Source organism: Caretta caretta, chromosome 2, assembly GCF_965140235.1.
Source record: "Caretta caretta isolate rCarCar2 chromosome 2, rCarCar1.hap1, whole genome shotgun sequence".
In the NCBI taxonomy this organism is placed as follows: domain Eukaryota; kingdom Metazoa; phylum Chordata; order Testudines; family Cheloniidae; genus Caretta; species Caretta caretta.
In genome coordinates, this window is record NC_134207.1 from 270,670,253 (window position 1) to 270,682,048 (window position 11,796).

General features: G+C 60.0%; 1 protein-coding gene across 1 annotated transcript in view; it reads left to right on the forward strand.

Annotated features, from left to right (window-relative positions):
- The window catches only part of NOS3 (nitric oxide synthase 3), a 91,941-nt gene extending 80,307 nt beyond the window's left edge, over nucleotides 1-11,634 (forward strand). The window contains exons 22-26 of the mRNA XM_048841934.2: nucleotides 6,493-6,580; nucleotides 9,312-9,433; nucleotides 9,954-10,102; nucleotides 10,177-10,371; nucleotides 11,407-11,634. Of these exons, the coding sequence (XP_048697891.2) occupies nucleotides 6,493-6,580; nucleotides 9,312-9,433; nucleotides 9,954-10,102; nucleotides 10,177-10,371; nucleotides 11,407-11,616 (764 nt within the window). The 3' untranslated portion in view covers nucleotides 11,617-11,634. The remainder of the gene's footprint in view (nucleotides 1-6,492; nucleotides 6,581-9,311; nucleotides 9,434-9,953; nucleotides 10,103-10,176; nucleotides 10,372-11,406) is intronic.
- The last annotated feature ends 162 nt before the right edge of the window (nucleotides 11,635-11,796 follow it).

Below are 11,796 nucleotides of genomic sequence, written 5' to 3' on the forward strand. Positions count from 1 at the left end.
ATTCACTGGCTGATGGGGCGTGCTCTCTGTGCTAACAGCTATTAACAAGTTCTTCTTCTCCCTGCCAGCCAGGCAATTTGCATTACCACAGACACTAGCCTTTAAATTCTTAGCTGCTACCAATTTCAAGGCTGGACACTCATTCTTCCCTTCAGTAGGATGGGGTCTTTCCCTCCCCACCTTTTTCCTAGAAGGTTAAAAGTGGAAACTTCCTGCTCACAGGAATTCCACTGGGTGTGGATGGGTCATTACACAAAGTAAAAACTATTTCCCCCTGCTAATTTCCCCCCTACTCTTACTGACACCTTCTTGTCAACTGTTAGAAATGGGCCATCCTGATTATCACTACAAAAGGGTTTTTTTCCCCTGCTGATAATTGATAGGTCTCCTTACAGTTGGTATGGCAACACCCATTGTTTCATGTTCTCTGTGTATATATATCTTCCTACTGTCTTTTCCACTGAATGCATCCAATGAAGTGAGCTGTAGTTCACGAAAGCTTATACCCAAATAAATTGGTTAGTCTCTAAGGTGCCACAAGGAGTCCTTGTTTTTTTCTGGCTAGGTGTGTTTACCAGTTGCAGACTGTGAAGCACGGACTGCTTACTTATAGAATTAGCCCGGAGACATTCCTGTTCCAACACCATTGTCTTCCCAACAAGCTGGCCAAACACAGCCACTTGGTCACAGGGCTGGTCAACTTTCTTAACAGTTTTTACTCCATCTGAGACCTTCTCAAAGCTATCCACACTGGATCTTTCAAAAGGAAAGTCAGTGGATCCATTTACAACAGAAAATTTCTGGCTGTTAGGAACTGAAACTTCCTTGGTTAAATCACTTCCACCCCCTTCAGTTGCAGTAAACTGCTTGCAAAGACCACCCTGAAAATTTTTCTCTTCAGGAATCTTTCTCAGCATCAATTTACCTTTACCTTGCTCTACAGAAGCATTGCTCTGCTGAGCCACTTCCAACTTCTGAGTTTCACTTACATCCAGAATCACCTCTGGCCCATCCGGCGGATTCCTACACAATCCCCTTTCAGGCAAACTGACAGACTTCCTAGATAAAAGGTCGGAAGCATTCTCCTTCCCTTTGCCACACACCGGTTCAGGAATCTTTTCCTTCTTTTTACAAGTTGTCAAACTGTTAGTAGGTAACACAATCAAATCACCTTTATGCTCTCCTTGTGGCCTGGCTAGGACATCAACCTGGTCAGACAGAGTTGCTCCACCCTTTCCCAACCACACACTAGCAACAGGCAAAATACAAGCACCAGAATTGTCTGGTCTCTGGGATTTTGCTAGGACACTAACTGGATGTGACCTACTTACAGTGAACCAACTCTGAGACAACTGCACTATCCTCGACCAGCACAGGCTGAAAGGCCCCTTCTGTCTGCTCCACAGACAAAGAACTGGAGACACCTTCTCCTTTACCAGACACACAGCTTGGGATCTCATTCCCCTGGTCCCAGCACAGAAGGCTGGTCACAGACAACTGCTTGGAGATGGGAGTAGCTCCCTCCACAGGCAAGTCAATACCCCTGACAGACACAGACACATTTCCTTCACTGTCCCAATTCTCCACCCAGCTAACAGGTAAGGTCCAGGGACACTCATCTTCCACTCTCCTCGCCTTCCCACCCTGCTGACTAGACACAGCCATCAGCTCACAAGGCTGCCTAGGCTCATCCAGACTTTCCTTACCAGGCACATTATCTGTTGGGAGTGGCAAACTGCTGCTCTTCTCACTACACTGAGTTACTTCCATCAAATCACAGTTTCCTTTTCCAGGTTCACTTTTACAAGCTGCACTAGCCAACAATCCATCACCCATCAAAAATCTACCTTTTCCTTCCTCAGTTAACCTGACCATCCACTTTAATCTGCTCCTGAGAAACGTTTTCCTGACCCACGAGATCTTTCTGCTCTTTATCTAATTCCAGATTCACTTCTGACACACTAGACAGACATTCAGAAACTTCATTCACAGACAAACAGCTCTTTTCCTCAGACAGACATTTGGAGAAACCCTCCCCAGGCAAATCATTGCCCATAATAGACACAGGTTTAAGATTGTTCCTTTACTGTGACCGGTTAACTGGATTGAACAAAGCTTTAATATCTTTCCCAATCAAAAGAGCCTTAGGCAATAACTTCCTTACACCAGCTATAACTTCATGCTTAGTAACCATTCCATTCAAGGTGGATTCTGGCTAAAGGCATGCTTACCGTAAACTCATAAAAAGAACAGGAGGACTTGTGGCACCTTAGAGACTAACCAATTTATTTGAGCATAAACTTTCATGAGCCACAGCTCACTTCATCGGATGCATGTAGTGAAAAATACAGTGGGGAGATTTATATACACAGAGAACATGAAACAATGGGTGTTACCATACACACTGTAACAAGAGTGATCAGGTAACGTGAGCTATTACCAGCAGGAGAGCGGGGGCAGGGGGGGGGCAAGTAGGGGTGGGACCTTTTGTAGTGATAATCAAGGTGGGCCATTTCCAGCAGTTGACAAGAACCTCTGAGGAACAGGGGGGGAGGGGGGAATAAACATGGGGAAATAGTTTTACTTTGTGTAATGACCCATCCACTCCCAGTCTTTATTCAAGCCTAAGCCCTGGTCTACACTAGGACTTTAGGTCGAATTTAACAGCTTTAAATCGATGTAAACCGGCACCTGTCCACACGATGAAGCCCTTTATTTCGACTTAAAGGGCTCTTAAAATCGATTTCCTTACTCCACCCCTGACAAGTGGATTAGCGCTTAAATCGGCCTTGCTGGGTCGAATTTGGGGTACTGTGGACACAATTCGACGGTACTGGCCTCCGGGAGCTACCCCAGAGTGCTCCATTGTGACTGCTCTGGACAGCACTCTCAACTCAGATGCACGATTGTTTGCCATTGCTCTGACGCAGGGAGGGGCGACTGACGACACGGCTTACAGGGTTGGCTTACAGGGAGCTAAAATCAACAAAGGGGGTGGCTTTACATCAAGGAGTATTTCAGGCAGGACTTCACGGAGGGTTCCAATAAGAAATGGTGCACCTAAGTTATTGTTCTTATTGGAACAAGGAGGTTAGTCTGGCCTCTGATTGATACATGGCTAGATTTACCTCGCTGCACCTTCTCTGTGAGTGACTGCAGTGTGACCTAGAGGAATGAGTCCCCTAGACGGGGGGTGGGGGTTTGCAAATGAGTACAAAACAAATCTGGTCTATTTCTTGTTTTGATCCACTCCATCTATCTTTTACATCTTTGGCTGGCAGCAGACGGTGCAGAAGGACTGCATGCCATCCACATCTCATGGCTGCTCGGCAGAAGATGGTACAATAGGACTGCTAGCCATCCTCATCTCTTGCCTGCCCGGCAGAAGATGATGCAATAGGACTGCTAGCAATCCGTATCGCCTGCCTGCTCACCATAAGATGGTTCAATAGGACTGACTGCAGGACTAAAGAGAATGACCTGGTCAAGTCACTCCAAATTTAGTCCCTGCGCCCATGTCTGCCCAGGCGCTCCTGATCGACCTCACACAGGCCACAAGGAGCATCTCGGACATGACGATGACGGCTACCAGTCCAATTGCACCGTCTGCTGCCACAAAGCAAGGGGTTGCTGCTGTGTAGCAATGCCGTACCACGTCTGCCAGCACCCAGGAGACATAGGGTGACGGTTACCTGAGCGGGCTCCATGCTTGCCGTGGTATGGCGTCTGCACAGGTAACTCAGGAAAAAAGGCGCGAAACGATTGTCTGCCCTTGCTTTCACGGAGGGAGGGAGGGAACGGGGGCCTGACGATATGTACCCAGAACCACCCGCGACAATGTTTTAGCCCCATCAGGCATTGGGATCTCAACCCAGAATTCCAATGGGCAGCGGAGACTGCGGGAACTGTGGGATAGCTACCCACAGTGCAACGCTCCGGCAGTCGACGCTTGCCTCGGTCCTGTGGAAGCACTCTGCCGAGTTACTGCACTTAGAGCATTTTCTGTGGGGACACACACACTCGAATATATAAAACCGATTTCTAAAAAAACGACTTCTATAAATTCGACCTAATTTCATAGTGTAGACATACCCTAAGTTAATTGTATCCAGTTTGCAAATTAATTCCAGTTCAGCAGTCTCTCCCTGGAGTCTGTTTTTGAAGTTTGTTTTGTTGAAGAATTGCAACTTTTAGGTCTGTAATTGAGTGACCAGAGAGACTGAAGTGATCTGTGACTGGTTTTTGAATGTTATAATTGTTGACGTCTGATTTGTGTCCATTTATTCTTTTACATAGAGACTGTCCAGTTTGGCCAGTGTACATGGCAGAGGGGCATTGCTGGCACATGATGGCATATATCACATTGGTAGATGTGCAGGTGAACGAGCCCTCTGATAGTGTGGCTGATGTGATTAGGCCCTATGATGGTGTCCCCTGAATAGATAGGTAGACACAGTTGGCAACGGGCTTTGTTGCAAGGATAGGTTCCTGGGTTAGTGGTTCTGTTGTGTGGTGTGTGTTTGCTGGTGAATATTTGCTTCAGGTTGGGGGTCTGTCTGTAAGAAAGGACTGGCCTGTCTCCCAAGATCTGTGAGAGTGTTGGGACATCCTTCAGGATAGGTTGTAGATCCTTGATGATGCGTTGGAGGGGTTTTAGTTGGGGGCTGAAGGTGACGGCTAGTGGCGTTCTGTTGTTTTCTTTGTTAGGCCTGTCCTGTAGTAGGTGACTTCTGGGTACTCCTCTGGCTCTATCAATCTGTTTCTTCACTTCAACAGGTGGGTATTGTAGTTGTAAGAACGCTTGATAGAGATTTTGTGGGTGTTTGTCTCTGTCTGAGGGGTTGGAGCAAATGCGGTTTTATCGTAGAGCTTGGCTGTAGACGATGGATCGTGTGGTGTGGTCTGGGTGAAAACTGGAGGCATGTAGGTAGGAATAGCGGTCAGTAGGCTTCCGGTATAGGGTGGTGTTTATGTGACCATCGCTTATTAGCATCATAGTGTCCAGGAAGTGGATGTCTTGTGTGGACTGGTCTAGGCTGAGGTTGATGGTGGGATGGAAATAGTTGAAATCATGGTGGAATTCCTCAAGGGCTTCTTTTCCATGGGTCCAGATGATGAAGATGTCATCAATATAGTGCAAGTAGAGTAGGGGCGTTAGGGGACGAGAGCTGAGGAAGCGCTGTTCTAAGTCAGCCATAAAAATGTTGGCATACTGTGGGGCCATGCGGGTACCCATAGCAGTGCCGCTGATTTGAAGGTATACATTGTCCCCAAATGTGAAATAGTTATGGGTGAGAACAAAGTCACAACGTTCAGCCACCAGGTTTGCCGTGACATTATCAGGGATACTGTTCCTGACAGCTTGTAGTCCATCTTTGTGTAAAACTATTTCCCCATGTTTATTCCCCCACCCCACCCCCGCTGTTCCTCAGATGTTCTTGTCAACTGCTGGAAATGGCCCACCTTGATTATCACTACAAAAGGTTCCGCCCCCGACCCTGCTTCCTCCTGGTATTAGCTCACCTTACCTGATCACTCTCGTTAGAGTGTGTATGGTAACACCCATTGTTTCATGTTCTCTGTGTATTTAAATCTCCCCATTGTATTTTCCACTGCATGCATCCGATGAAGTGAGCTATGGCTCACGAAAGCTTATACTCAGATAAATTGGTTAGTCTCTAAGGTGCCACAAGTCCTCCTTTTCTTTTTACATAGATTCATAGATATTAAGGTCCGAAGGGACCATTATTATGATCTAGTCTGACCTCCTGCACAATGCAGGCCACAGAATCTCACCCACCCACTCTTGGGATAAACCTCTCACCTATATCTGAGCTATTGAAGTCCTCAAATTGTGGTTTAAAGACTTCCAGGAGCAGAGAATCCTCCAGCAAGTGACCCGTGCCCCATGCTACAGAGGAAGGGGAAAAACCCCCAGGGCCTCTTCCAATCTGCCCTGGAGGAAAATTCCTTCCCGACCCCAAATATGGCGATCAGCTGAACCCTGAGCATGTGGGGAAGACTCACCAGTCAGACACCCAGGAAATAATTCTCTGTAGTAACTCAGATCCCACCCATCTAGCATCCCATCACAGGCCATTGGGCCTATTTACCATGAATAGTTAAAGATCAATTAATTGCCATGATAGTTATGCCTTAAATATTATCCCCAGCCAGGGGAGCAACCCCCCTTCCACCCCACACAGCCAGGGAGTGACCCCACCCCCAGTGAGGATGAGCAACACCCACCACACCTAGAGTGAGTGATACCCCATGGCCAGGGCAACCCCGCAGCAAGGTGAGCAGCCCGGCTCCCCCAACCCCACCCCCACCCCAGGGAGATGGAGCTTGGGAGGGGAGATGGAGGGAGGGTATCTGAGTGGGAGAGGGGAGGTGGGGAGGGTACCGGGTGGAAGGGGAGGGGGATGCGGGCCAGGTGCCATCCCCATCAGGCTTCTGAGCACCCTGCCCCTCCTCACCTGTGTCCCACAGACGGCAAGGGGCCCCTGCACTTCGGTGTCTGTTCCACCTGGCTGGCCCAGCTGCAGGAGGGGGACATGGTGCCTGCCTTCATCAGAGGGTAAGGGGGGCCAGGACCCTGCATGGGGCACAGAGCCAAGGCGGAGGGCTGGCAGAGCTGGGACCCTGCCCCAGGGCACAGAGCCAAGGCGGGGGGCTGGCAGAGCTGGGACCCTGCCCCGGGGCACAGAGCCAAGGCGGGGGCTGGCAGAGCTGGGACCCTGCCCCGGGGCACAGAGCCAAGGGGGGTGGCTGGCAGAGCTGGGACCCTGCCCCGGGGCACAGAGCCAAGGCGGGGGGCTGGCAGAGCTGGGACCCTGCCCCAGGGCACAGAGCCAAGGGGGGTGGCTGGCAGAGCTGGGACCCTGCCCCAGGGCACAGAGCCAAGGCGGGGGGCTGGCAGAGCTGGGACCCTGCCCCGGGGCACAGAGCCAAGGCGGGGGGTTGGCGGGGCTGGGACCCTGCCCCGGGGCACAGAGCCAAGGCGGGGGGCTGGCAGAGCTGGGACCCTGCCCCGGGGCACAGAGCCAAGGCGGAGGGCTGGCAGAGCTGGGACCCTGCCCCGGGGCACAGAGCCAAGGCGGGGGGCTGGCAGAGCTGGGACCCTGCCCCGGGGCACAGAGCCAAGGCGGGGGGTTGGCGGGGCTGGGACCCTGCCCCGGGGCACAGAGCCAAGGGGGGTGGCTGGCAGAGCTGGGACCCTGCCCCGGGGCACAGAGCCAAGGCGGGGGGCTGGCAGAGCTGGGACCCTGCCCCAGGGCACAGAGCCAAGGGGGGTGGCTGGCAGAGCTGGGACCCTGCCCCAGGGCACAGAGCCAAGGCGGGGGGCTGGCAGAGCTGGGACCCTGCCCCGGGGCAGAGAGCCAAGGCGGGGGGTTGGCGGGGCTGGGACCCTGCCCCGGGGCACAGAGCCAAGGCGGGGGGTTGGCGGGGCTGGGACCCTGCCCCGGGGCACAGAGCCAAGGGGGGTGGCTGGCAGAGCTGGGACCCTGCCCCGGGGCACAGAGCCAAGGCGGGGGGTTGGCAGAGCTGGGACCCTGCCCCGGGGCACAGAGCCAAGGCGGGGGGCTGGCAGAGCTGGGACCCTGCCCCGGGGCACAGAGCCAAGGCGGGGGGCTGGCAGAGTTGGGACCCTGCCCCGGGGCACAGAGCCAAGGCGGGGGGTTGGCGGGGCTGGGACCCTGGCCTGGGGCACAGAGCCAAGGCGGGGGGTTGGCAGAGCTGGGACCCTGCCCCGGGGCACAGAGCCAAGGCGGAGGGCTGGCAGAGCTGGGACCCTGCCCCGGGGCACAGAGCCAAGGCGGGGGGTTGGCGGGGCTGGGACCCTGGCCCGGGGCACAGAGCCAAGGCGGGGGGCTGGCAGAGCTGGGACCCTGCCCCGGGGCACAGAGCCAAGGCGGAGGGCTGGCAGAGCTGGGACCCTGCCCCGGGGCACAGAGCCAAGGCGGGGGGCTGGCAGAGCTGGGACCCTGCCCCGGGGCACAGAGCCAAGGCGGGGGGCTGGCAGAGCTGGGACCCTGCCCCGGGCCACAGAGCCAAGGCGGGGGGTTGGCGGGGCTGGGACCCTGGCCCGGGGCACAGAGCCAAGGCGGGGGGCTGGCAGAGCTGGGACCCTGCCCCGGGGCACAGAGCCAAGGCGGAGGGCTGGCAGAGCTGGGACCCTGCCCCGGGGCACAGAGCCAAGGCGGGGGGCTGGCAGAGCTGGGACCCTGCCCCGGGGCACAGAGCCAAGGCGGGGGGCTGGCAGAGCTGGGACCCTGCCCCGGGGCACAGAGCCAAGGCGGGGGGCTGGCAGAGTTGGGACCCTGCCCCGGGGCACAGAGCCAAGGCGGGGGGTTGGCGGGGCTGGGACCCTGGCCTGGGGCACAGAGCCAAGGCGGGGGGTTGGCAGAGCTGGGACCCTGCCCCGGGGCACAGAGCCAAGGCGGAGGGCTGGCAGAGCTGGGACCCTGCCCCGGGGCACAGAGCCAAGGCGGGGGGTTGGCGGGGCTGGGACCCTGGCCCGGGGCACAGAGCCAAGGCGGGGGGCTGGCAGAGCTGGGACCCTGCCCCGGGGCACAGAGCCAAGGCGGAGGGCTGGCAGAGCTGGGACCCTGCCCCGGGGCACAGAGCCAAGGCGGGGGGCTGGCAGAGCTGGGACCCTGCCCCGGGGCACAGAGCCAAGGCGGGGGGCTGGCAGAGCTGGGACCCTGCCCCGGGCCACAGAGCCAAGGCGGGGGGTTGGCGGGGCTGGGACCCTGGCCCGGGGCACAGAGCCAAGGCGGGGGGCTGGCAGAGCTGGGACCCTGCCCCGGGGCACAGAGCCAAGGCGGGGGGCTGGCAGAGCTGGGACCCTGCCCCGGGGCACAGAGCCAAGGCGGGGGGCTGGCAGAGCTGGGACCCTGCCCCGGGGCACAGAGCCAAGGCGGAGGGCTGGCAGAGCTGGGACCCTGCCCCGGGGCACAGAGCCAAGGCGGGGGGCTGGCAGAGTTGGGACCCTGCCCCGGGGCACAGAGCCTGGATGGGGGTGGGACCCTGCCCAGGACAGAGCCAGGGCGAGGGGAGGGGGGGACCCTGCATGAGGCTCAGGGTGGGGGCTGGTGGGGCTTGGACCCTGCCCGCATGCTCCCTCCTGTGGCTCTTTCACCCCACAGGCCCCACATCTCCCAGCATGCCCTGCTCCACCCCTAGTCTGGGGACCCCTCCTCCTCCCATTAACCCTTTCTGCTGCCGTGGCCCCTGCCCCGAGGCCCTGCAGCGCGCAGGCGGCTCGACCCGGTGCCATGCCCCAGACACCGTCGCTCCCCACACAGGGCCCCGTCCTTCCGGCTCCCGCAGGACCCCCATGCCCCCTGCATCCTGGTGGGTCCGGGCACCGGCATCGCCCCCTTCCGGGGCTTCTGGCAGCAGCGGCTGCACGCCATGGAGACGGAAGGTCAGACGGGCCTGGGGGCCTGGATGGGGCGGGGGGGCTGGGGGTCCCCAGGGCTCATGGCCTGGGCAGCTTGGGGGACTGGGGACAGGGCCTGGGGGGCCTGGATGGGGCGGGGGGGCTGGGGGTCCCTAGGGCTCATGGCCTGGGCAGGTTGGGGGACTGGGGACAGGGCCTGGGGGGCCTGGATGGGGCGGGGGGGCTGGGGGTCCCTAGGGCTCATGGCCTGGGCAGCTTGGGGGACTGGGGACAGGGCCTGGGGGGCCTGGATGGGGCGGGGGGGCTGGGGGTCCCCAGGGCTCATGGCCTGGGCAGCTTGGGGGACTGGGGACAGGGCCTGGGGGGCCTGGATTGGGCGGGGGGGCTGGGGGTCCCTAGGGCTCTTGGCTGGGGGGACCTGGCGCGCCTTGCCGAGGGGCACTGGGAGGGTGTGTCCGAGAGGGGTCTCGGCAGGGCCAGGGCGGGAGCAGGATCCCGGGGCTGGGGGGCCACTACTGCCCCTCACCCTGCCCCTGCCCTCCAGGCCTCCGGCCGGGCGAGATGACCCTGGTGTTCGGCTGCCGCTGTGCCCGCCTCGACCACCTCTACCAGCAGGAGGCGCTGGAGGCCCAGCAGAAGGGGGCGCTGAGCCGGGTGCTGACGGCTTTCTCCAGGGACCCCGACTTCCCCAAGGTAACGGGGGCTGCGCCCAGCGGGGCTGGCTGGGGGGCCGGGGCGGCCCACACTGACGCTCTGCCCTGCCCCAGGCCTACGTGCAGGACGTCCTGCGGACGCAGCTGCCGGGCGAGGTGCACCAGGTGCTATGCCAGCGCGGGGGCCACCTCTACGTCTGCGGGGACGTCACCATGGCCACCGGCGTCCTGCAGACGGTGCAGCAGATCCTGGCCCAGGAGGGAGGCATGACGCTGGCCGAGGCCGGAGACCTAATCAGCGAACTCCGGGTACGGGGTGGGGGAGCGGCCCCAGCTGGGGGCACAGGGACGCGGGCAGCCTGGGGTAGGCAAGTAGGGGGCTGTGGGTCAGCAGTGAGGGGCACCGGCAGAGCTGTGGGGGTGGGACCCCAGGGCTGGGGATGGGATGGAGGGGTGCTGGCAGAGCTGGGGGGTGGGGGGCCCCGGGGCTGGGATAGAGGGGTGCTGGCAGAGCTGGGGGGTGGGGGGCCCCGGGGCTGGGATAGGGGCTGTGGGTGGGGACGGAGGGGTGCCGGCAGGGCTGGGGGGTGGGGGGCCCCCGGGGCTGGGATAGGGGCTGTGGGTGCGGACGGAGGGGTGCTGGCAGGGCTGGGGGGCGGGGGGGCCCCGGGGCTGGGATAGGAGCTGCGGGTTGGGACTGAGGGGTGCGGCAGGGCTGGGTTAGGGCTGCAGGTTGGGACTGAGGGGTGCCGGCAGGGCAGGGGGGTGGGGGGCCCCGGGGCTGGGATAGGGGCTGCGGGTTGGGACTGAGGGGTGCGGCAGGGCTGGGATAGGGGCTGCGGGATGGGACGGAGGGGTGCCGGCAGGGCAGGGGGGTGGGGGGCCCCGGGGCTGGGATAGGGGCTGCGGGTTGGGACTGAGGGGTGCGGCAGGGCTGGGATAGGGGCTGCGGGATGGGACAGAGGGGTGCCGGCAGGGCAGGGGGGTGGGGGGCCCCGGGGCTGGGATAGGGGCTGCGGGTTGGGACTGAGGGGTGCGGCAGGGCTGGGATAGGGGCTGCGGGATGGGACGGAGGGGTGCCGGCAGGGCAGGGGGGTGGGGGGCCCCGGGGCTGGGATAGGGGCTGCGGGTTGGGACTGAGGGGTGCGGCAGGGCTGGGATAGGGGCTGCGGGATGGGACAGAGGGGTGCCGGCAGGGCAGGGGGTGGGGGGCCCCGGGGCTGGGATAGGGGCTGCGGGTTGGGATGGAGGGGGGCTGGAATTGCAGAGCTCCCTGGGCATCAGTCTCGGTGCCCTGTGGGTGCTGCCCTGCCCGGCGCCCCTCACCCCGGGTCTCTCCCCCAGGACCAGAACCGCTGCCACGAGGACATCTTCGGCCTGACGTTCCGCACGCAGGAGGTGGCCTCGCGGATCCGCTCTCAGTCCTTCTCGGCGCAGGCGCGGAGCCTGCTGGAGCCCGCCCCCTGCGTGGCCCCTGGCTCCTCGGCCCATGGGGGTGGGAGCAGGGCCCTTTGCCCCACTGCTGCTGCCTCCCCCCCTGCAGCCCCCCAATAAAGCGTTTAGTTTTGATAATTGCAGCTCGTTGTTTTCCACGATGACTCTAGCGACTGGGGGACCGGCCCCGTGTCCGGTGTGGCCTCCCGCACCCCCATGGTCTGGGGCCCAGCCCTGCTGCGAGGGCAGGGCCACCCACTCAGACTCTGCCCAGCCCCAGCCGGCCGTGGGTCCGATGGC